Source organism: Megascapheus bottae, chromosome 2 (assembly GCF_031878675.1).
Source record: "Megascapheus bottae isolate mThoBot1 chromosome 2, mThoBot2.hap1, whole genome shotgun sequence".
Taxonomy (NCBI): domain Eukaryota; kingdom Metazoa; phylum Chordata; class Mammalia; order Rodentia; family Geomyidae; genus Megascapheus; species Megascapheus bottae.
In genome coordinates, this window is record NC_143510.1 from 12,478,844 (window position 1) to 12,504,707 (window position 25,864).

At 42.3% G+C, this 25,864-nt stretch overlaps 1 protein-coding gene across 1 annotated transcript; it reads right to left on the reverse strand.

The window, feature by feature from the left end:
• On the reverse strand, nucleotides 1-24,561 carry Ttc5 (tetratricopeptide repeat domain 5). The gene is made up of 10 exons (XM_090320159.1): nucleotides 24,486-24,561; nucleotides 21,311-21,443; nucleotides 17,832-18,043; nucleotides 17,297-17,447; nucleotides 15,108-15,199; nucleotides 13,144-13,200; nucleotides 11,888-12,034; nucleotides 10,700-10,914; nucleotides 4,943-5,087; nucleotides 1-600 (listed from the first exon to the last, which is right to left on the reverse strand). Exons 1-10 carry the CDS (start codon nucleotides 24,531-24,533, stop codon nucleotides 481-483), a joined length of 1,320 nt encoding a protein of 439 aa, XP_090176285.1. The 5' UTR covers nucleotides 24,534-24,561; the 3' UTR covers nucleotides 1-480.
• Nucleotides 24,562-25,864: the final 1,303 nt, after the last annotated feature.

Genomic DNA, 25,864 nt, shown 5'->3' on the forward strand with positions numbered 1-25,864 from the left:
TTTTTTTTGTCCAAACAATTTTAATTTGGTTCCAACCCCAAAGAGGAGGCTAGAATCTTAAAAATGAAAAACTGTTCATAAACAAAGCCATTTGAAAATGAAGTCTCCACCCTTAACAATAAATACTTAACTGATATATACATATACATTAAAACTTGGGAAGGAGAAAAACCAGAAATTGGGGACTCTGTCCCATGGCAAGATCCCAAACTTCTACCAATTCTGTACTCTTTGCTTAAAACAGAGAGCAGTCAGAGACAGCACAGACCTCTCAGGGAGGGTGCAGCTCTGGAAGAGCTAGAACATGATCAGAGAAAGGACACAAGGTTTCTCACAGAGCAGAGGAGAGACAGCCCACACAATACACATCTCTCTCCCCTAACCCACATGAGTCACTGGTAGATGTGGCTGATCCAGCAGCTGAGTGCCTGGCGCTTGTTCTCCTGCCTCCACTCTCTTCTCCACATGAAGTCAGGAAGGTCATTCGCATTTTGGTCTCGAGGCCACTGTGGCAGCAGCCTGGCTGCTGGAGCCCTGAGGCTTACCATTCACCACCAACAGGAGAGGCGTCTCTACTCGAATGCTGGAAAAGGAGTAGTCCTATAAAAGACATATAATACACCAAGGTTTATTACAAGGACCTAGGTACAGTTAACTCCAGAAAGAGGGTATACCACCTACAACTTTCTCCCCTGCCCTCCCCTTAGCTCCATCTCACGTTAGAGGAAACTGAGCTGACAAAGACTGAATTTTCAGTCTTCACAAGGAAACCCAGGACCAATAGGGTACTGACAGTGCAACTCTAAAAACGGGGCAAGAGCCAGGTGCCAGTGGCTCTTGACTGTAATTCTAGCTCTTAGCAGGCTAGAGGATCACAGTACTAAGCCAATCCAGGTAGGAAAGGTTATGAGACTCTTATCTGCAATTAACTCCCCAAAAAGGCCAGAAATGGAGCTGTGGCTCAAGTGATACAGTGCTAGCATTGAACAAAAAAAGCTCAGGGACAGTGCCCAGGCTCTGAATTCAAACCACAGGATCAGAAAAAAATTAAAAAGGAACAAGATCTTGTAAAAAGCCTTGGTGTATGTGTCTTTTGTAGGACTACATTTATTTTCCCGTAACTTAAAAGAGCTTGCTTCATATTGCCATTGGAACAGAATGTCTGGGGTAAAGAGCTTTTTTTATCAAATATAATTTTTATTTATTTGGTAAGTACTCTGTTCAAATATTATGCTGGGTGGTTTTCTTAGGAATGAGGTATAGCTCTCATTATTTTAATGGAATGGAAAGGAGTCTCATCCAGTCTTGTAAAAAACCAACCACTCTGGAAAGCAAGCAGTATGGAGGTTCCTTAAAAACTAAACATAGAGCTCCCCTATGATCCAGCAATCCCATTTCTGAGCATTTACTCAAATGTCCACAAACAAGGCCATACTAAACATACCAGCACAACCATGTTCATGGCAGCATTATTTACCATAACTAAGATATGGAACCAACCCAGATGGATGCCCCTCAGTAAATGATTGGATCAAGAAAATGTGGTACTTATACACAATAGAATGAGAAAGAATGGCATCACCCCATTTGTAAGGAAATGCAAAGACTTGGAAAAAATCATATTAAGCAAGCCAGACCCAAAGAAACATAGGCTGCAGGCTTTCGCTCATTTGTAAAAATTAGTATATGTCTAGGATTTTCCTAGCAGAGGATCACAACAGCTCAATAGCTATGTACATATGACCATATATGATGATTCTAAGTTGAATGAACTCCAAGATATGAAAACAAGAGGTTTTTCTTTGTGGTTGTTGTTTGTTATGTGGGGTGAAGATCTTTTAGTAACCTATTTTACAACTTAAGTGTTTGGACAAGTACAGTGAGTGGATGTATTCCTTACAAGGAAGATGTCTACATGCTATTACAGTACAGTCTGTTTCCACCTCCTACTGTAAAAAGGGGAATTAACGGGGCTGGGAGTTTGGCCTAGTGGTTAAAGTTCTTGCCTAGCATGCATGAAGACCCAGGTTCGATTCTTGGTACCACATACATAGAAAAAAGCTGGAAGTGGTGCTGAGGCTCAAGTGGTAGAGCTCTAGCCTTGAGAAAGTCCAAGAACAGTGCTCAAGCCCTGAGCTCAAGCCCTGGACTGGCAAAATAAATTAAATAGATAAATAAATAAATAAGGGGAATTAACTTTAACTTTGTGTTTGGCATATGAATTGGGGGCCTTTAAACCACTTGGCCTATCACTTGCCCACAATGTCCTCTGGTCTAGTTGGGTATTATCTATTTCTAGTTGTATGTTAATAAGCATAGTGAGGAAGGTAGATCTATGAGGAGAACTTTCTTTTGAATGTCTGTGGCAATATGGGAGATTGTAAAGCAGAATTACACATCTATAGAACTTTAGTAAACTATTCAAGAAGTAATGTTGTGTCTCTCAAGAGACATTCATGTCACGACATATCAAACATCTGACTTATTCCAGTGCTATCTAGCAGACTTGTAAGTCGCCAACCAGGCCCTACCTGAGAAACAAACTAAAGGAAAAAATAAAAACAAAAAAAGGGGCCAGTAATTTGGCCTAGTGGTAGAGTGCTCGCCTAGCATGCACGAAGACCCAGGTCCAATTCTTCGGTACCACATACATAGAAAAAGCCGGAAGTGGTGTTGTGGCTCAAGTGTTAGAGCTCTATCCTTGAGAAAGCCCAAGGACAGTGCTCAGGCTCTGAGTTCAAGCCCCAGGATTGGCAAATAATAATAATAATAATAATAATAATAATAATAATAATAATAATAATAATAATAAAAAAGGTCTAGGGCTGTGGTTTGAGTGACTGATTAACAAATAATCTTTTAAAGATTTATTCTCGGTGTTGAGACGCCTATAGGGAACCAATTACTCTCTTGCTGCTACTCCCACTTGCACCTGGGCTACCCAGTGACAACTCTATTTCAAGAAGTAAAAAAAAAAAAAATTCAGAATTCTGCTTAGATAACCTTTGGACTCAAGATTTTACACTAAACATCCCTGGGCAGGGGGGAGGCCCTATCTATAACAAAGAAATAATAACTTTAACATGCCCTGTCTGGGAAGTGGATACAAGTGGAAGTGATGGGGTGAAGAAAGGTGGATATGGTCTGTGTGTGAGAATGTTGCAATGAAGCTTGTCGACACCGGTTTGGGAAGGGTAAATGGGGACTCGGAAGAGTGACCCAGTGGGTGAGTCTGATTGATAGATTGGATATATAGGTATGTCAAGATGCATAATCAGTAGGTGCTAATAAAATATATTTTTAAGCCAGGTATTGATGGCTCACACCTGTAATCCTATCTACTCAGGATGCTGACATCTAAGATCTCAGGATCACATTTTGAAGACAGGCAGGGCAGGAAAGTCCATGAGACTCTTGTCTCCAATTAACTACCAAAAAGCTGGAAGTGGAACTGTGGCTCAAGTGGGAGAGTGCTAACCTTGAGCGAAATTGCTAAGGGACAGCACCCAGGTCCTGAGTTCAAGCTACTCTACTAGCACCAAAAAATGCTCTAAAAGGATCACATTAAGCAGTATGCAGTGGCTCACACAGGAGGTTGAGATCTGAGGATCACGGTTCAAAGCCAGCACAGGCCCTAAAGTCCGTGAGACTCTTATCTCCAATTAACCACCAGAAAACCAGAAGTGGTGCTGTGGCTCAAGGGTTTGGTAGCCTTGAGCTGAAGAGCTCAGGGACAACTCCCAGGCCCAGAGTTCAAGCCCCATGACCTACCAAAAAAAAAAAAAAAAGGATCAGATTAGCCAATGGTGGCAATAAAACTCTCTGCAGTGGTAAGCATACAATAAGTGTTCAGTTAATGTTAGCTATCATTATTATCACCACCACTACATAGGGGTGATAATTCAAAAGGACCCAAAACATGTAAAAATATGCAAAATGTTCACAAATATTTCAATCAATTTTTTTGGCCAGTTCCAGGACTTGAACTCAGGGCCTGAGCACTGTCCTTGAGCTTTTCTCAAGGCTAGGGCTTTACCACTTGAGCCACAGCACCACTTCTGGCTTTTTCTCTGTATATGGTACCAGGGAACGTAACCCGGGTCTTGGTGAATGCTAGTCAAACCCTCTTACTATTAGGCCAAACTCCCAGCCCTCAATCAAATATTTTAATGATTCAAATATATATATATATATATATATATATATGCATATATTTCTGAAATGGCAAAAGATTCAAAGTATACATTACATACTAAAGTATTCACAGTAGTAATAGCTGAGTGATAATACTCCAGTCTATTTTTTTGCTTATTAATTTCCTTTTATACTAAAACATATATCCACATCCATCTATATATAGTATACACACACACTAAAGTATACAAGCATCATAGACTAACACTCATACATGTATCAACTACCATTTTGCCTATTTGGGGTTTTTTTTTTGCCAGTCCTGGGGCTTGAACTCAGAATACTGTCCTTGGACATTTTTTTTCTTTCCTCAATGCTAGCTTTCTGCCTCTTGAGCCACAGCACCACTTCTGGCTTTTTCTGCGTATGTGGTACCAAGGAATCGAACCCAGGGTTTCATGTATGCTAGTCACTCTACCACTAGGCTATGCTCCTAGCCTTCTGTCTTTTTTCTAAGACAGAAAAGCTTAAGCCAGGCACCAGTGGCTCACTCCTGTAATCCTCATCAGGAAGCTGAGACGTGAGAACTACAGTTCAAAGCCAGCCTAGCCAGGAAAGCCCATGAGATTCTTACCTCCAGTGAGCCACTGGAAGGGGAGCTGTGTCTCCAGTGACAGAGCACTAGCCTTGAGGGACAAAGCTAAGAGACAGTACCTATACCCTATATTTAAACCAAAAAAAAAAAAGAAAAAGAAAAAAAGCTTAGCTCTACTAGGTTGCAAGAGAATCCTAGCCATTACTCACTCACCTTTCCCTTATGCTGAATTCGATGGAGCCGAAGGCTGGGTTCAGGAATGGCTACAGAGTCTCCAATGAGCACTCCCCAGCTCTGCACTGTATTATACACCATCACTGCATAGCATGGTCCATCGGCATCGACTAGGCCAAATGTGCTGCCAGGTTAAAGTAAGGTAGGAGAGACAGAGACAGGAGAAGAAAGGTGTGTGGGCAGGAACAGACACAAACAGTGGCTTAAAAACACAGCAAAAGAAACATGCAGTCCATAACAGGCACCATTGTTTACTATGCAGATGTGAGTCCTCATCTGTCTGAGGTATTATATATGTCTTTAGAAAATACTCAATAATCTGGTACTCAGCTAAAAACTTAGGGCACAAGTATTCTGTAGTTGTCTCAAAAAAAAAAAAAAAAAACTCCTCTGGATTACACTGTAGGTGAACGGTACTGGCTTAACTAAGCCTCGAAACCATCATTGTAAATTTAGCTAGCTTACTCCCATAAACGTTCACTGAATTTTACAGGAAGATACCAATCTAATTATAAATGACCTACAATGTAGCAGAAGTCAAAACAACAAAACCATGCCTTGGGCTGAAATGTAACTCAGGCAGAAAGCTTGCCCTACATGTGCCAAGTCCAGGCTTTGCTTCCCAACACTGCAAGAAGAAAATTAGTTAACATCACTAACAGTCCAGTGAAATGGATACTCAAACAGTTTTTCCTTTATACTGAATTCAGTGAAACCACAGGTTGGGCTACAAGCCTAACTAGAGGGTTACCTGAGGAATTAACCCTCTACGTGGATATTTTGACTTTTGTACTGGAGTCCCAAGTCAGTGTCTCATGCCTGCTAGGCAAGCATTCCACCACTATAGCTCCACTTCTAGTCCTCAAAGCGGATCTTTTTTTTTTTTTTTGGTCAGGGGGTTTGAACTCTGGGCCTGGTCGCTGTCCCTGAGCTCTTCAGCTCAAGGCAACCGCTCGACCACTTGAGCCACAGACTGAAGTGTTTTCTAGTATTTAATTGGAGATCAGAGTCTCATAGACTTTTTTGTGCCAAGTTGGTTTTGAACCCATCCTCAGATCTCAGCCTCCTGAATAGCTCCGACTACAGGCATGAGCCACAGGCGCCCAGCTTCAAAGTAAATCTTAAAAGGAGAAAAATCATAACGAATGATTGTTGTCCTTAATGTACTATGTTATCTCTCATCTCCTTTGCTGTCCCTTGGGTATCTCATATTGTTACAGTATCTCACTTTGTTATCTGATATATTGAATTTATTTGTATTTGGTTATTTGAAATTTGATAGGGAAGGGGGGGAAAACAAAGTGGGAGGTGGGGGGAGGGTAATGGGTACCAAGACATGTGAAAGGGTATCAATGTATGTGAATTAGTGCACCTTCTATCTGGCAAATATCATGTAACCCTTTTATTAATTACAATAAAAAAATAAACATAAAAAATGGTTAAAAAAAAAAAAGAGAGAAAAATCATTTAGGTTTTCTGGATGTGGTGCCATCAGTCTATAATCCCAACACACTAGAGACTGAAATAAGGGATCTAGAGTTTGAGGTCGGTCTACTGTACACAGTGATTACGTGGTCAACTTGATCTACTTAGTAAAACACTCTGTCAAAAAAAAAAAAACACAAAGAAGGACTGGGGGTGTGGCCTAGTGGTATAGTGCTTACCTAGTATGCACAAAGCCTGTGTTCAATTCCTCAGTACCACATACACTAAAAAAGCCAGAAGTGGTACTGTGGCTCAAGTGGTAGACCACTAGCCTTGAGAAAGCTCAAGGACAGATCCCAGGCGCCCCAATACTGTCCAAAAAAAAAAAAAAAAAAGAGCTGGGTGCCATGGTTCATAGCTGTAAAGCTACTCAGGAAGCAGAGATTTGAGGATCACGGTTCAAAGCCAGCCCAGGCATCAAGATCTTAGAATTATGATTTGAAGTCAGCCCGGGCAGGTAAAGTCCATGAGATTCTTATTACTAATTAACCACCAGAAAAAGCCTAGCCTTGAGCAAAAAGCTCAGCAACAGCCATCTAGGCCCTTCACCAGAAAAAGAAAAAAAAATAGTGTAAAACTACTAAAATCAGTAGTTTAGTAGCTTGCTGAGCTATTTAGAGGAAAGCCCATAGATTTCTGAATTTACTCTGGAATGCAAGAGTAAGACAGATTGGGCTGGAGGTATGGCTCAAGTGGTAGCATGCCATGAGTTCAAATCCTAGTATAAATGCAAAACAAAAACAAAGTAAGACAGATCAATCAATAAATAGATGGAATAAAGTACTTATAGTGTGAATAACAGAGTAGAGGTAACTAACTACCTACGAATAAAATAAGGATTTAGAGTACATAGGTATAGGCATTTGCCAGAATTCTAAGAATTTTCAAATTCTTGGATTGAAATGTTGAATCATGAGTAATTATTCCAGAAGCTATATGATTAGCCAAGCAGATTAACTGAGTAAGATACAAAGATATAAAAATGGCTGTCCTGAAACTTACAAAACAGTTCCATGGTTGGAACAAAAGGCACGTTCAGGAAGTGACAGAAGATAATGAAGAGAAGCAAGGAATAAGCATGACAGCATGCTAAGCTATCCTTTATCCCCCAAACCACAGAGTATCCGTAAAATTTTTTTTTTTTTTTCCAGTCCTTGGCTTAAGCTCAGGGCCTGAGCACTGTCCTTGGATTTTTCTCAATGCTAGAGCTCTACCACTTGAGCCTCAGCACCACTTCCGGCTTTTTTTTCTAAGTATGTGGTACCAAAGAATCGAACCTGGGTATCCGTGCATGGTAGGCAAGCACTCTACCACTAGGCCAAACTCCCGGCCCCCCGTAAAATACTTTTAAAAGGAAGTGACTGTGCTCAGAAGAGCATTTGATTTCTCTATAATAAAACACTGAGGAAAAACCAAAGTTAGGAAAATATGTCTGGAGAAACAAGAGGCTAAGTAAGGTAATGGGGACCAAAAGAATAGACAAAAAGCAAACAAACTACACAATCTGGTAACTACTTCAATGCAGTTGAATGGAAAAGTCTAAAACAATTTCCAGAACTCTTAGCTTTATGACTCAAAAGAAAGGACAGTACCATTTTCTGACAAGAAAATCCAAGGAGTAATAGCAGGTTTAGATACAAAGATTTGATGAATCACTTTGAACAGAGGCAGTTATGTATGTTTGGCAATCTAAAATCTAGAATATGAGACACGGACCAGACCACTGCGCATAGAGACAGCAAACACCTTATATTTATATGACATCACCAAACAAGGTGATCTTATAAATGCCATGGCGAGGAATCAGAGCCATGGCACCCCCTGACATAGCTAAAACCCAGAAAACACTATGATTAAGTGTATATTATCCTAAAGAATCTAGTCCAAGCCTCAAAGCTTTCTACACACTGTAGAAAACTGATAGGCAATTCAAGTTGTCAACTATTGTCCCTCTGGGTTAAGAGAAAAGAAAACAAAAACCAAGTCCTAGGGACCTAATATCTCAAAGTTGGGCAGAAAAACAAAAATGAAGAGTGGCAAAGTAGTTATTTGCTCTCCAAGATTCCCTAAAACCAATACCTGTCAATATTCCATTTCAAAATTCTGTACAACCCATACTGCTCTATCTTCCTCTTCGACTCTTAAGAGTTCACTTTAGTTATTAACCCTTTCTCAATTTTCTCCTTGCTTTTCAAATCACCAAATACAAGGACCTCCCAGAGAAAGGAAGAGAACTATGTATAACTCTGAAGGAATCAGTAAAAGAAAATCAGAATGTCAAGAGCCATGTAACAGAAGCCACTGATTCGGGTGTCTCAAAAACAGCCTGGAAAATAGTCCACTTCAGAAGTAAACAGGAAAAAGAAATCAATCAGCCAAGGATTGGGAAGTGAATGAAGGATCAAGGACTGATAGAGTTAATAACAAAATCCTAAGTTTTCACTTAAAATTTTTCAAAGTAAATTTTCTTAATCCATTCCTCTGATAGACTGTGAGTACTCCTTGCTTAAGTTCTTTGAATTTATTTTTCATTTTTCCTCTCTCTATATATTATATAATTACATATTACAATATATAGACATGTATATGTGTGGTATGTATATATATACATATATATGTATATGTATAAATACACATCTATATGTGTACATATACATACATGCATACACATGCATGTACATAACATAAATATATATATCATGATCTCTGAGATAATTTCACAATCAGACAGTCCTTAAATTCTACCTCAAAGCTTACCTTCCAGAACTGCTAAAGCATACCTAAGTACAATCAGGACTGAATATATACTCTTTCAACTGTTATGGTCATCAAAACTCTAAAAGGCAGAAGTTTAGAATCTCTACAGAGATCCTGCAAAACCATGTGCTGAACTGGAGATGTTGCTCAGTAGTAAAGTGCACCTGGGGCCGAGAATTTGGCCTAGTGGTTAAAGTGCTTGCCTAGCATGCATGAAGACCCAGGTTCGATTCCTCGGTACCACATACATAGAAAAAAGCCAGAAATGGTGCTGAGGCTCAAGTGGTAGAGCTCTAGCCTTGAGAAAGTCCAAGGACAGTGCTCGGGCCCTGAGCTCAAGCCCAGGACTGGCAAAAAAAAAAAAAAAAAAAAAAAAAAAGTGCACCTGGCTAGTATGCACAAAGCCTTGGTTCATCTTTAGTGCCACAGAAAAACAAAGAAAGAAAAACTTCTTTGTAGTACAAAGGTACTACAACGCCTAGCTAAGAAGTTGCTAGAAGGCAGTTAAGACGATGAATTCAAGGCTAGCCTGGATTATGTAGCAAATTCAAGACAATCCTGAACTATATCTAAAACTATAATGCCAGGTGCTGGTGGTTCACATCTGTAACCCTAGCCACTCAGTAGGCTGAGATCTGAGTATCGTGGTTCAAAGTCAGCCCAGGCAGTGTAAGAGTCTTATCTCTAATTAACCACTAGAAAACTGGAAGTGACACTGTGGCTGAAGTGGTAGAGTACTAGCCTTGAGCTGAAGAGCTCAGGGACAGCTCCCAGGCCCAGAGTTCAAGGCCTATGACTGACCAAAACAAACCCTATACATGCCACACACACACACACATACAACTATATATGCCTCCAAACAAATAAGCCAAGCACTGGTGGGTCACACCTGCAATTCTAGCTACTCAGGAGGCTAAGAGTTGAGAATCACAGTTTTAAGCTAATAACCTGTGTATCTGACTTTGTTGCCTGGTATATTATATATATATATATATATATATATATATATATATATTGCATTTGTTTATTGAAACAGGGAAGGGAAGGGGGGAAATAAGATGATTGGGAGGGGGGGTGGGAAAGGGAGACAAAAACATGAGAAGGGAATATCAAGGTTCAAGAAGTAATGTACCCATTACTTAACGAATGTAACTGTAATCCCTCCATACATTATCCTGACAATAAATACCATTTTAAAAAAAGAAAGAAAGAGTTTGTGAGAGTCTTATCTCTAGTTAACCAGAAAAAAAAAAAAGCTAGAAGTAGAACTGTGACTCAGGTGGTAGAGTGTCAGCTTGCATGAAATGCTAAGAGACAGTGCTCAGGCCCTGAATTCAAACCCAAGTACGGCAAGTCCTATTCATAGAACAGTCACAGAAAGGAATCAGATGTCACTACTCTGTGATCGCTGTGGCTTCAACTGCCAGAGAAAGGCCAGGAAGTGAGAGGAATTTGGTTCACAAGGGAAAAATCAAAAAGGTAAGAGAAACTCACAAGGGGACTTTCTCCTCTGTGGTCAGACTAAACACCACCTTTCCTAGGATCACAACACCACTGTTGACACCAGACTGCAGCGCACTCAGTGGCTTGAGCTCCAGCGTCATCTTCTGCCCAGAGGCGGACTGATAGTGCCCGTCACCACAGGGGCCTAGGTGGGCTGGGCGCAAGTTTCCCAGCATGCTCTGCAGCTTTTTGGTCTTTATCTTTCCCTACAAAGGAAGCAGAGACAGGTAAAACACTAGAAACTAGATTCTCTTGGGGAGTCCAATCCTTCCCTTCTACCTACTCACTTCTGTGGGGTCATTTCCTACCAATTAAGCCTGTTCCCCCACCGCCAAAGTACTAGGGCTTGAACTCAGGGCCTGAGCACTTTTTGGGGCGTTCTCAAGCTAGAGCTCTGCCACTTGCTACACAACCATTTCTGGCTTTTTCTATGTATGTGGTACTGAGGAATCAAACCCAGGTCTTTGTGTATGCTAGGCAAACAATCTACCACAAGGCCAAACTCCCAGCCTTTAAGCCCATTCTTTTTGTTGTTGTTGTTAGTACCGGCCCTGGGTTTTGAACTCAGAACTTTGAACACTGTCCCTTAGTTGTTTTTGTTTTGTTTTTGTTGGTCGTGGGACTTGAACTCTGGACTTGGCGTTGTCCCCGAACTCTTCAGCTCAAGGCTACTGCCTTACCCCTTGAGCCACAGTGCCACTTCTGGTTTTCTGGTGGCTAACTGGAGGTAAGGGTCTCAAGGACTTTCCTACCCAAGATGGCTTTGAACCACGATCCTCAGATCTCAGCCTCCTGAGTAGCTATGACTATAGTCGTAAGCCATCACACCCAGCTGAGCTTTTTCCACTCAAGTCTGATGTTCTACTATTTGGGTCACACCTCCGCACCTCCACTTCTGACTTTTTGCTGCTCAGTTGAAAAAGGGTGTTCCTTAGTCTTTTCACTCAAGGATGACACTCTACCACTTGAGCCACAGCTCCATGTCTGGATTTTCGCAAGTTAACTGGAAATAAGAGTCTCACAGGCTTTTCTTCCCTGGGCTGGCTTTGAACTCAAATCTCAGCCTCCTGATTTACATGCATGAGCCACCAGCACTTGGCACCTATTTTATTATTATTATTAATTACTTGAGTGAATCACAAGAATAAAAGCAGGCTTCGGCCCCTTATATATCTTTACCTTGCTCTCCAGGAGGCTGGTTAATCTGTTGAGGAATTCCAGGAGTTGTTGCTCACGTTGATGAGGTTCTGGCCAGCCTGGGTCCAGAGCTGCAGCCTGAGAGAAGCCCTCCAGGGCCTCCCCATAATTCTCTTCATACTTATGTAACTGCAGAAAAGGAACCCAAACCTCTCAATGATATACAAACCAATGCAGAGGCAATGCTACAATGGGCTTGAAATCTAGAGAAATACAACGGCTTTTCTTCCCTAGCAGCTTCCTATCCTACGTGAACATTCATCCTGCCCAAAGGATAACAATGCCACAGAGGAGAGCAAAGAAGCTAATTTCTGATCTCTAAAATAAAAGTTGCATATACTGAAGCAATCTATTTTTATGTATATACATAACTTCAGAAGGTTTTTGTTTATTTATTTTTTTTTTTGTCTTGGGTCAATACTGATGCTTAAACTCAGGGCCTCAACATCCTTGCGTGGCTTTTTCTGATCAAGACAAGTGTTCTTACCACTTGAACCACAGTTCCACTTCTAGATTTTTACAGGTTAATTGAAGATGAGAGGCTCAAGAACTTTCCTGCTCAAAATGGCTTTGAATCACAATCCTGAGATCTCAGCCTTCTGAGTAGCTCACTCCTTACATCAACACCAGTGCCGAGTCACTTCAGAAATTTTCTAAACCATCATCTCATTCTTTTTTTTTTTTCTTTAATTTTTAAATTGTTATTATAAAGGCAATATACAGAGGGGTCACAGTTACAAAAGACACGTAAAAAGTGCACATTTTTTTTTGGACAAACTTGTCCCTTCTCTTGCTCTCTCCTAGTTTTTCCCTCCCATCCTACCCCCAAGTTATGTAATTCATTTTCAACAGCGTCCAGTCAGTACCACTCCTGCATTTGTTCACTTTGTCCCTCGATTTCTGTGCCACCCCTTATACTTAGTAATAATAAACATAATAATAAACAGAACAAAAAGGAAATAAAAGGGGGAAAAAACTTGTTTTCATTTCCTGGAGTTCATTTCAATAAACATCTTTTGTGAGATCAGAAGCACGGAGGCACTGTGCCTTTCTGTCCCTGTCCCCTCTTCCCTAGTCCCCTATCCTTTCCCTCCAGGGATGCCACCAGACACTGCAATCAAACTGAGCAAACCTTTCTTTCAAAGAATTTAGCTTTTCTCCCACAGTCACGACCCAACTCTGTCCCTAAGTATAATCAGTTATCTTTGCAGACTTTTAAGATTTAGATGTCTTCTTACTGTGGCCCTATTCAGATGAAGGTCAGGATTGCAGGAAGCTTTCTTGTCAACCTTCTCCTGTAATGGGATAAAAACATCATTAGTGGATCCTGCTCTAAATCCTAAGAATAGCTATGCCCAACATGTTCTAAGCCTCCTCGACTCAGAAAAATCTGAGGCTGTTCCTTTTCCAAATGTTACCTATGCCATGCACCGCCCAGTGAGGCGTGAGGCCCCATCACACCTGTAATCACAGGTACTCAGGAAGCTGAGATCTGAAGATTGAGGTTTGAAGCCAAACAGTCTTATCTCTAAGTATTAATCAGTCAAATCCAGAAGAAGAAGTGTGGTTTACGTGACAGAGGGCCAGACTTGAGCAAAATAAGCTAAGTAAGAGCACAAGGCCCTGAGTTTAAGCCCAAGTACTGGCATGAAGAAAAAATAAAAGCATTTACCTAGAACCACACTTATTCAGGAACTAATCAGAAGGGATATGACTCAATCTCTGAAACCTCAGGGATATAAAGCCGTCGCATTTGTGAATCTTTAAAGTATAACTATAACTAATCTACACAGTATTATAAAGATATGAGAAAATGCATAAAAGCATTTTTACTTTAAAAAATTAAATAATGGGGCCAGAAACATAACTTAATAGTGGTAGAATGCTTGCTAGTGTGCACAAAGCCCTGGATTCGATTCCTCGGTACCACATTCACAGGAAAAGCTGGAAATGGCACTGAAGCTCAAGTGGCAGAGCACTAACCTTGAGCATGAAGAGGCTCAGGGACAGTGGCCAGGTCCTGAGTCCAAGCCCCAGGACTAGCAGAAAACAAAACAAAACAACAACAACAAAAAACAAAAAAAAAACAAAAAAAAACAGTGACATTTCTACCCAGGGCAGAAATGACGTCAGTAGAAAGCCAAAGCCACTCCTCTTGCCCATGAGCACAGTTAGACACACACACACACACACACACACACACACACACACACACACAGAAATGCTGCAGAAGAAACTAGGTACTGCTTTGTCTTTTAGCCTATGGAGAAATCTAGAGTGATATTACCTAGTAATTAATTTGAAGATCATACTTAAAAGTGTGCACAATATTTTTAGAATTCCTTTTTTCTACTGAACCAAATAATTGGTTTCATTATGTCATTTTCATACAAGTGTGCAATGTAGTTCAATCATACTTAATCCCTCATCATTCTCTCTTATCTTTCTCTCTTCCCACTGTCCACACCCAATAGTCACATAATAAGCATTATTTTAATAGCCTTTTTCCCTATTAATAAAAACAAACCTGTTGGGACTGGGAGGTCTAGCCTAGGTGGTAGAGAGCTTGCCTAGCATGCACCAAGACCTGGGTTTGATTCCTCTGTACCACATACATACAAAAAAGCCAGAAGTGGTGTTGTGGCTCAAGTGGCAGAGTTCTTGCCTTGAGAAAGCCCAAGGGCAATGCTTGGGCCCTGAGCTCAAGCCCCCCCACCCCCACCCCGCAAAAAAAAAAACAAAAACGAACCCTGTTTAAGCTCTGTGATTTGGTTATACGCGCCTGTGAGCAATCTAGACCACTCAAGGAGGTATCTGGCACCAAGGTATCAAACTATATAATTAATTATCAAAGGTCAAGTTATAAGAAGAATGAAATCACCTCTGCAGATGCAAAAGCCATACCTACGAGATGCTAAAATCACTACCCATGCTGCTTGCTAAATAACCACAAGGAATGGGCCAGGTGCATGGCCTAGTGGTAGAGTGCTTGGCTAGTATACTTGAAGCCCTGGGTTCAATTCCTTGGTACCACATATAGAAAAGGCCGGAAGTGGTGCTGTGGCTCAAGTGGCAGAGTACTAGCCTTGAAAAAAACCCAAGGACAGCCCCAGGACTGGGGAAAAAAAAAAATAAGACTAACCCACGATCTTGCTTGTGTTGCTATCTCTATTTATTGTACCTGGTGATTCAAAGTACTTACTGCTTGAGCATAGGCACTGAGAGCTTGCTGGGAGATCTTGGGACTCTGGCCAGTATTGAAATAAAGAGAAAGGTAGGCATTCCCCAAAATATCTGAAAGAAAAACAATGGTAGATCATCTCAGAGCCCAAGTTCAAGATATGACTTACTTTTGCAACCTCTGTAAGTCAATTTGAAAGACCCAACAATTAAGCCCTATTATAACCCAACCTCACAACCTCCTGCCTCCACCTTCCTCAAGCTGGAAGTGTAAGCAGGACAGAATGATTATACATACTGTAATCCCAACATGTGGGATACTTATTAAAAGCCAGTGTGATCCTATCTCAAAAATTTAAAAAGAAGGCTATGGGACATGGTCTTGGAGATATATACATAGACATAAAAATCTATGATGGGCTATCTACTCTATAGACATAATGTTATACTATATAGATTGATATGTACCTATGACATACAAAAACCTCAGCTTAATTTTAATTATTTTCTAAAATCTATGTGCCAGTGACTGTATATAGAGATTCCCTTCTTGAATATGTGTTTGTTAAACATGACATCTGAAATATGATGTAAAAATCAATGTCAATAAAATCTTTTAAAAAAAATTAAAAAGAGGGCCCAGGAGTTTGGCCTACTGGTAAAGTTCTTGTCTAGCATGCATAAAGACCCAGGTTCAATTCCTTAGTACCACATATATAGAAAAAGCCAGAAGTGGTGCTGTGGCTCAAGTGGTAGAGCTCTAGCCTTGAGAAAGACCAAGGGCAGAGCTCAGGCCCCAAGTTCAAGCCCCAGGACTGGCAAAGAAAATGAAAAAGAATAGAGAAAAAAAATTTAAAAGAAGAGCCAGGCATCATGAAGTTTAGCTAGTCAGGAGACTGAGATTTTAGGACTGCAGTTCAAAGCCAGCCCAGACAGGAGAGTCCATGAGACACTTACCTCAAATTAACCACCAAAAACATGCCAGGAGTGGAGCTATGGCTCAAGTGGTAGAACACTACCCTTGAGCAAAAAAGCTCAGCAACAGCACCCAGGCCCTGAGTTCAAACCCCAAAGCTGGCACAAAAAAAAAATTAATTAATAAATAAGAAATAAAAGAGCCAAGCACAGTGGCTCACACCTGTAACCCTAGCTACTCAGAAGGCTGAGATCTGAGGATTGTGGTTCAAAGCCAGCCCAGGCATTAAGTCCATGAGACTCATCACTCCAGTTAACCACCAGCAAACTAGTAGTGGCACTATGGCTCAAGGGTAAGGTGGTAGCCTTGACCTGAAGACCTCAGGGACAATGCCCAGGCCCAGAGTTCAAGCCCCACAACCAACAAAATGAGAAAGAGAGAGAGAGAGAGAGACAGAGACAGAGACAGAGACAGAGACAGAGACAGAGACAGAGGGAGGGAGGGAGGGAGGGAGGGAGGGAGGGAAGAGAAGAGAAGAGAAGAGAAGAGAAGAGAAGAGAAGAGAAGAGAAGAGAAGAGAAAAGAAGAGAAGAAAAAGAAAGATCCCATACAAATCTGATTCGAACCACAGATAGCATGATAGTCAGTATAACCAAAATTCTACTGGGAGAGGGGAATAAATTGTTCTCATGGACTTTGGGGAAATAGACATCCCTGCTCTCCCCAGAATATACTGGATCTGACTTTACTGAAAGCCCCGCTCACTTATATGAAAACCAAAGTCTCTTCTCTTGAATCAACAGATCCAAGAGCTTCAATGGAGCATCATTGAAAAATCTTTCCACTTCTTTTACCCAAAGATGCTCTCAGAATCCAACTCAGTAGCTGTTAGGGACCGAGTGTGGGGTCAGAGCAACCTTGGACCGGCACAGAGCTATGTTAATCTCTTCTTGTTTTTAACGTATTCGAGACTTGATTGCTGTTTTGTACAAATGCAACACCTGGCAGTTTGCTGGTTTTAAGAAAAGTATTTAAGATTGGAACAAAGAAATAAACGAGGCTACAGTCTTAAGCTCACAGCCTTCTAGGACTGCTGACTTGAGCTGTAGACCTCCTGACCCCATCTTTTTCTTGTCTTCTTCTTCTTTTCCAAGTCCTCACCCCCTAAATCAGGAATCCTCATTTGCTGCCGGCTAGTCCCGGCAAATAGCCTGGCTCCAGACAATTCTGAAACACAGCTATGACTGAGAGCCACTATTCTAGAAGCTTATTGGAGGGCTTTGGGGAACACTCACACCAAGATCGGCCATCAAGAACATCCATCTTCACTGCCATCTTGGCTTTCTGAACACTTTCCATGACATAGCGAGAGTGTTCATCTAAAGATCCAGGTTGTAGTTGGCGAAGCACCATTGACAGGTTCTGCAGGGAGACTTTATTCTTACACTGTAAATACAAAAAAAAAACAAAAAACATACTCACCTTCCTAATTCTACCTTTCCCTTCCAAATCAATCTCCATTTTCCTCTCATTTCTCATCATAATTCTTGCTGCAATCTGCATGTTCAATGCCCATCTACAAGGTTCAGTTTGGCTCCTAAATTTGCCTTACCTTGCATCTACCCTAAACCTGTCCCATCTTCTTTATCCTTTCTGGGTCCCCTGTATCTTATTTCCTCATTTAGGTTTGCTCTCCACCCTGTCTCCCTTCTGATTTTCTTCTCTGATTTCAGATTCTGTTCGCATCTGTCATTCTTGTCCTAAGGAAGTTCACAGAAGCAAAAAAATCCCTTCCTACTGGAATGGTCCACTGGATAGTGCGTGGCTCACATGATTGAGGGCTCCAGAGAAGCAAGTGTGGGCGGAGGTGACATCCCCTTTCTTCCAAAACACCTCTCCCAGCTGGTTCCAGGCTTCCACCAATGCAGGTTCCAGCTTCACAGCCTTTGACAGAAGCTCCTCAGCCTTAGGACTATAATCATGAATCACATTCAGTGCCTTCCCTGTTAGCATGAGAGCCTGCGCTTTGCCCCGGACAGAACCTAGGAGGAAGAGAAAAAGATAAAGTGAAAGTTTAAAACCCAGAGGGCTGGGAATTTGACCTAGTGGTAGAGTGCTTGCTTAGCATGCATGAAGACCAGGGTTTGATTCTTCGGTACCACATACATAGAAAAAAGCTGGAAGTGGTGCAAAAACCCAGAATGTAAAAGAGCAAGGCACTTCCCTTCAGGAAAAGCTACATGCCAGCTGTAAGGATGGAGATAAGAAAAATCTTAGCAATAAACCATTTATTAAAAGCCTACTACTGTGTTGAGAATATTATGTTAGGTAATTGGGTAACAAAATACTATGGCTACTTGAGAGGGCTATCAACCTGGTAAAGGCAGAACATATAAAAGGAAAATTAAAATAACAACAAAAGCAAGCATATGGCATATACTCAGGGAATGAATTTATAGGAGTCAAAACAAGATAAGGTGCAAGGTGCCAGTGTCTCACACCTATAATCCTAACTACTCAGAAGGCTGAGATCTGAGGACTGTCCTTCAAAGCCAGTTCAGGCACAATTATCTCCAATTAACCACCAGAAAACCAGAAGTTGCATTGTGGCACAAACTGGTGTTGTGGTCCAAAGTTATAGGGCACTAGCCTTGAGCTGAAGAACTCATGGACAGAGCATAGGCCCAGAGTTCAACAACAACAACAACAACAACAAAATCAACAAAAATAAAAAAAGAAAGAAAAAGAAAAAAGAAAGAAAGAATGCCTTCCAAAAGCCAGCACTGTTGGCTCACACCAGTAATCTTAACTACTCAGGAAGATAGATCTGAGGATTGAAATTCAAAGCCAGTTCAAGCAGAAAATTCTTATCTCCAATTAAACCATCAAAAAGCAAGAAGTTAAGGTATAGCTCAAGTGGTAGAGCTACAACTTTGACCAAAAAAAAAAACAAATCAAGAGGATATCCCCTGGGTTCAAGCCCTAGTACCAGCATTAAAAGCCAAACTAGAATATAAATAACATCAACAACAAAAAGACATAAGTATGTGTGGCACAGGCATGGGAGAACGGAGAATGGGTAATCCACTCTCCCATAGACTGAAATCAAATTACTCAATAAGCAAGAGATAAGGAACAAAAACAATTAAACTAGGCCTCCTGATGCACACTTGTAATCTCAGTACTCTGGAGGTAGAAACAAGAGGATCATAAATTGAAGGTCATCCCAAAAATTTTGAAAATACTTTGTTTTAAATGGAGACTTGATTATTGGTTAAGAAGTTAGACATCAGGGGCCAGGAGTTTGGCCTAGTGGTAGAGTGCTTGCCTAGCATGCATGAAGACCCAGGTTTGATCCCTCAGTACCACATACATAGAAAAGCTGGAAATGGTACTGTGGCTCAAGTGGTAGAACGCTAGCCTTGAGAAAGCCCAAGGATAGTGCTCAGGCCCTGAGTTCAAGCCCTGGGTCTGGCAAAAAAAAGAAAAAGAAGAAGTTAGACGTCAGCTGTCAAACTTAAAACTTTCTTGCAAAAAGGTAGGCAAGCCAGGCACTGGTGGCTCTCAACTGTTTCCTACTTACTCAGAAAGCTGAGATTTGAGGATTGAGACTCAAAATCAACCTAGGCAATCAAATCTGTGTTACTCTGATCTCCAAAACACAGCAAAAAGCCTAAAGTGGAGCCCTGAGTACAAAAGCCAAGCAAGAGTTTGAGGCCCTGAGTTCAAGCCCTAGTAGGAGCACACAAAAATAAATAAATAAAAGGCAGGAAAGAAGATAAGATTAAATGCACAAAGTAATGTGCATATGTCCATCCATAGTACATAAGTTGACTCAGAAGTAAAAAAGTAAGAGGGAAGGCTGGGAACCAATGGCTCACACTTTAAATCCTAGCTACACAAGAAGCTGAGATCTGAGGACTCACGTTCAAAACCAGCCTGAGTAGAAAAGCCCATGAGACTCTAATCTACTTTTTTTTAAAAAAGCAAAAAACGAGAAGTAGAGCTGTAGTACAAGTGGTAGAATGCTAGCTTTGTGCACAAAAGTTGAGAGACAGTGCCCAGACCCTGTGTTCAAACCCCAAGACCAGCATACATGTACATGCGTGCGCGTGCGCGCGCACGCGCGCGCTCGCACACACACGCACACACACGCACACACACACACACACACACACACACACACACACACACACACGCAGAAAAGTCAATTGTAAAAATCTAGGTGCTGGGGCCGGGAGTTTGGCCTAGTGGTTAAAGTGCTTGCCAAGCATGCACGAAGACCCAGGTTCAATTCCTTGGTACTACATACATAGAAAAAAGCTGGAAGTGGTGCTGAGGCTCAAGCGGTAGAGCTCTAACCTTGAGAAAGTCCAAGGACAGTGCTCAGGCCCTGAGCTCAAGCCTAGGACTGACAAAAAAAAAAAAATCTAGGTGCTGGTGACCCACACCTGTAATACTAGCTATTCAAGAAAGACAGATCACCAGCCTGGGCAGAAGAGTCTGAGAGAGCATTATCTCCAATTAGTCATCCACACAGCTAGGAGTGAAGCTGCGGCTCCAGTGGTAGAGTACCAGCCTTAAGGTACAGCACTCAGGCACTAAGGTTCAAGACCTAAGACAGGCACCATAAAAAAAAAAAATAAATGAGAAGAAGAAGCGGGGCAGGAGCAGAGGAGGCTGGGAAGGTAGCTCAGGCACTTTACTGCGCTTGCCTAACATGTATGGGGCCTGGGTTCAATTCCTCAGTACCACATAAACAGAAAAGGCCATAGTGGTGCTGTGGCTCAAGTAGTAGAACATTAGCCTTGAACACAGAGAGGCTCAGGAACAGCACCCAGGCACTGAGTTCAAGTCCCAGGACTGGCCAAAAAATAACAACAACAACAACAACAACAAAAAACCAACAACATTGGGGCTGGGAGTTTGGCCTAGTGGTAGAATGCTTGCCTAGCATGCATGAAGACCCGGGTTTGATTCCTCGGTACCCCACATACATAGCAAAAAGCCGGAAGTTGTGCTGAGGCTCAACTGGTAGAGTGCTAGCCTTGGGAAAGTCCAAGGACAGTGCTCAAGCCCTGAGCCCAAGCCCAGGACTGGCAAAAAAAAAAAAAAAAAAAAAAAAAGCCATTGTAATACATGAAACAAGTGTTTTATTTCATATTATTTGCTACAATCAAGCTTTAGGAAAAGGAGCTCAGGGAGTGAAAGAATATTATTCTGCATAGGAGCCTTAAAACAACCACAAGCAAACAAGATGTGAAAGAGAGAAACTACCATGTCTCGATGAAGGACAAAGGGCTGCATACCCAGTATTTGTTCCATCTGCTCCACGGTCTTCTCCATCTCCTCCCGAATATCCTGATGCTTCCGCCCAGCATCCTCAACACTGTGGGTCTCAAAATAGCAATCTCGAAATGAATAGAGCTGATCTACCAGTTCCTAGAGGGTAGAAGAGCGGCATCATTAAGTGAAGAGCATCTGACAGGAAAACTGGGCGCTCACTAGCCATACTAGCTAGCTCTTGGCCTAGAAATATCGGTTCTTTTATCTCACCTAGGAATGGCACAATAAGCAGGTGGAAAGGTCTATCAAAATGCCATCAGTGTCCCAGGACTACTCTCATGGCCCCAAGTTGTCTTCCACACCACTCTCAGCACAGTAACAATTCTTTTTCCCAGCTCCAACAGGACTTACAATCGAAGCATTTTACATACTACCATTAGAAGGGTAACACTATACAACTGGAGATCGTCTAAGTTAACAGGATCATCATCTGGTTCTAGTCCCAGAAAGAATAAAATTTTCAAATGTATCCCTATAACTGGACTTCCTAAGTTCTGTGGAAGAGATGCAAGAAGCTCTAAGTCTACTACAACAGACTTTGTCTCCACTAGAGACAAAAAACTGAAGCCAAAAATGATGGGATTCCTGGACTGGAGGGTGGTCTCAAATGGAAGAGTGTCTGCCCAGCAAGTACATAGTCCTGAGTTCAAATTGTAGTATCACAAAAGATGGACTTCCCACAAAAATAAACCTATCCTGATTTTTTGTATCCGAACATGTACAACCTTTCTGAATTGGTAAGAGTGTGAGAAAGTCATGTCTTTCCACCACAAACAGACCAATTTAAAAATGAGTCTTCTTTTGGCTGTCTCATACTTTTTTGTATGTGTCTATGTTTTCTTTCCTCTTTTAAATGTCTTGAATTTTCTTGTGATGATACAAAGGCAAAGCCTGGGCCGGGAGTTTGGCCTAGTGGTATAGTGCTTGCCTAGCATGCACAAAGACCCGAGTTCGATTCCTTGGTACCACATACATAGAAAAAAACTGGAAGTGGTGCTGTGGCTCAGGTGGTAAAGTGCTAGCCTTGAGAAAAGTCCAAGGACAGTGCTCAGGCCCTGAGCTTAAGACCAGGACTGGCAAAGAAAATAAATAAATAAATAAATAAATAAATAAATAATGGGGTTTTAAAAAACAAAGGCAAAGCCTTTTCACTATTGTTTTTCTGAAAACAAATAGCAGAAACACACAGCTTAACCCCAATGAGTTTTTTGTTTTGGTTTGGTTGCCAGTCCTGGGGCTTGAACTCAGGGCCTGGGCACTGTCCCTGAGCTTCTTCTCAAAGCTGGTGCTCTACCACTTGAACCACAATACCACTTCCAGCTTTTTCTTTTTCTTTTTTCTTTTTTGCGGGTAGTGGATTTGAACTCTGGGTCTGGGTGCTGTCCCTGAGGTCTTCAGCTCAAGGCTACAGCCCAACCCCTTGTGCCAGAGTCCCACTTCCCGTTTTTTTCTAGTGATTAATTGCAGATAAGAGAATCATGGGGGCCAGGAGTTTGGCCTAGTGGTTAAAGTGCTTGCCTAGCATGCATGAAGACCCGGGTTCGATTCCTCGGTACCACATACATAGAAAAAAGCCAGAAATGGTGCTGAGGTTCAAGTGGTAGAGCTCTAGCCTTGAGAAAGTCCAAGGACAGTGCCAAGGCCCTGAGCTCAAGCCCAGGACTGGCAAAAAAAAAAAAAAATCTGAATTTGGGGCCGGGAGTTTGGCCTAGTGATTAAAGTACTTGCCTAGCATGCATGAAGACCCGGATTCGAATCCTCGGTACCACATACATAGAAAAAAGCTGGAAGTGGTGCTGAGGCTCAAGTGGTAGAGCTCTGGCCTTGAGAAAGTCCAAGGATAGTGCTCAGGCCCTGAGCATAAGCCCAGGACTGGCAAAAAAAAAAAAAAAAAAAAAAAAAAAGAGAGTATCACGGGACTTTAGTGCCAGGGGTGGCTTTGAACCTTGATCCTCAGATCTCAGCCCCCTGAGTCTCAGCCCCCTGAGTAGCTAGGACTGCATACAGGCATGAGGCACTGCACCAGGCCAAAAATTTCCTTTTGCCTTCCAATTGTATGACTGCAAATTAGAACTTAAAGAGTGTATACTGTCTTTAGTTATTAAAGCAAACAGGCAAAAATTGCTTGAGCTCACTGTTTTTGCCAGTCCCGGGGCTTGAGCACTGTCCTTGGGCTTTCTGAAGGCTAGAGCTCCACCACTTGAGCAACAGCACCACTTCCAGCTTTTTCTATGTATGTATTGAACCCAGGTCTTCGTGCATGCTAAGCAAGCACTCTACCACTAGGCCAAACTCCCAGCAGGTGATTTTTTTTTTTTACCGAACAATATCAATATATAAGTGGTTGAAATTCAAGCAAGGATTTACCAGGAGTGTGGCCTAGTGGTAGAGTGCTTGACTAGCATGCACAAAAGCCCTGGGTTCGATTCCTCAGGGCCGAAGAACGAAGAAAATCTCACTAATGTTTAAACTGTGTTGCCAGTCTTTATAAGCTTTTCATAGTTCCAATGTTTAAATTCCAAGATGTCTCAGATCACAAATGTTAATTTTCTGAGACGAAAGGAAAATCTTAGAAGTAGGATAACGACATAACTCCTCTCTACTGGGCACAACAGCCAGAGACAGGGGGTACTGTGGAGTGTGTTAAACTGCGATATGGCACTCAAAAACACCACCAACAAAAACCTATTAACTTGTCAGGGAAGCAACCCGGTGCAGGCCATTATTATGCTTGCTGCTCATCTCAAAGCAGAAAGATCCGAAGGACACGGGCGGGGATGAAAACGTGGTCACAGTTACAGCCGACCTGCCATGCGCCCACAGGTTTTGGAGAAATCCGGGGTGGGGGGGGGAGGTTCATGGGAATGCACGGAAACAGTTTGGAGCAACGAATCCTCTTCCGCGCAAGGCCGAGACGGAGCGCAGCCCCGCCAGCAGCCGCCGCAGGCCCCCGGCCGCCGACGCCGGCGCCCTCGCCCCCCGGGGAGCGGCGGCGGCGCCCTCCGAGTTGTTATAGTAACCGCGCCGACGCGGGCCGCGCCGGGAGCGCCGCGGGACTCGCGGGTACTGCCCACGCTGGATCGCCCCTGCTCCATCCTGGGAAACAAAGCGCGGAGGGAATCTAACCTGTGGCCTCACCTGTAATTTCTGCAAGAGGTGGTCAGCCTCTTCCTCATCAGCCATCATTCCCCCATCCACAGGGCTTCTCCGCCCCCAACTTTATAACCACAGAGACTCAGCCCCATGGCAGTCACGGAGCCACAGCGACATCTAAGGCCATGGAGGCCTAACTGCACCTGAAGGCTGTAGCTGCCAAGCTCAGATGATGGCTTTGGGAGAGGGGGGGCGGGAGAGGAGAGAGGGAGTGGATGGGTGGAATGAGATTCCAGTTGAGGGTCTGGCTTGTTAAGCACGCATTATCCACTTGGAATCCCACCGACCTCTACCGTCGCTTTTGATTTCATATACTTATATTCTGGAAGTCAAGTGTCTTCACATTATGATTACATGTATATGCCTGCTGTTTGCCCATTGTGAAGGGACTATAGAATGTTTTGTCTGTGCACAATGTCTGTGTGAATATATCACTTTGAATGCCCTCGATACATATACTATGCTTGGGGTGATGGCAAAAGATGACCATGTTGTATGTTCCTGTTTTGCATGAAACATAAGCCAAGAAAAGGCATGAGGCCCTAAGTTCAAGTCCCAGTACTGGCACACACAAAAATCAGAGCTAGGACTATGGCTTAATGGTAGAGTGCTTGCCTAGTATGCATGAAGCCCTGGGTTCAATGCCTTTGTACCACATAAACAGAAAAAACTAGAAGTGGCACTGTGGTTCAAGTGGTAGAATGCTCAGGGACAGTGCCCATACTCCCCAAGTTCAAGCCCCAGGACTGGCAAAAAAAAAAAATCCAAAACATTGACAATAGGAACTTTTCAAAATATGGAACTGAGTGGCTAGGTGAATAGAATTTCACCCTTTTATCTACATTATATATTTGTATAATACACAATATTTAACTGTGAGCCTAACAAAGCAAAATGATCAAGGCAGTAATCAAAAATGTACACAAAACCACTTCCTCAAACATACTCAGCAAAACTGAAGTGTTGTGGTTCAGAACAGTAATGGTACTCAGAAGGCTTAAATTTCAGGACCAATGGTGGGCGCAGTGCCCCATGCCTGTAATCCTTGCTACTCAGAGGGCTGAAAGCTGAGAATCTCGGTTCAAAGCCAGCCCATGCTTGAAATTCCGTGACTCACCTCTAACCACCAAAAAACCAGAAGTGGTGCTGTGGCCCAAGTGATAAGAGTTGAAGATCTATGGGATAGTGCTCAGGCCCAGAGTTCAAGCCCCACAACAACAAAAAAGTCAAGAACAAGGTTCAAAGACAGGCACACTATCCCCAATTAATCAGCGAAAAAGGTGAGTTAGAGATGTGACTCAAATGGCAGAGAGCCAGTCTTAAATGAAAAAGCTAAACAAGACCGCCAGACCCTGAAGAGACTA

Coding starts and splice junctions, on each gene's coding strand:
- Ttc5 (XM_090320159.1), bottom strand. CDS start 24,533: ATGATGGCTGATGAGGAAGAGGCTGACCACCTCTTGCAGAAATTACAG. Junction 21,444..24,485: donor ACCTCTTGCAGAAATTACAG/GTGAGGCCACAG, acceptor TCTACCCTCTAG/GAACTGGTAGATCAGCTCTA. Junction 13,201..15,107: donor TCAGTGCCTATGCTCAAGCA/GTAAGTACTTTG, acceptor ATCCCATTACAG/GAGAAGGTTGACAAGAAAGC.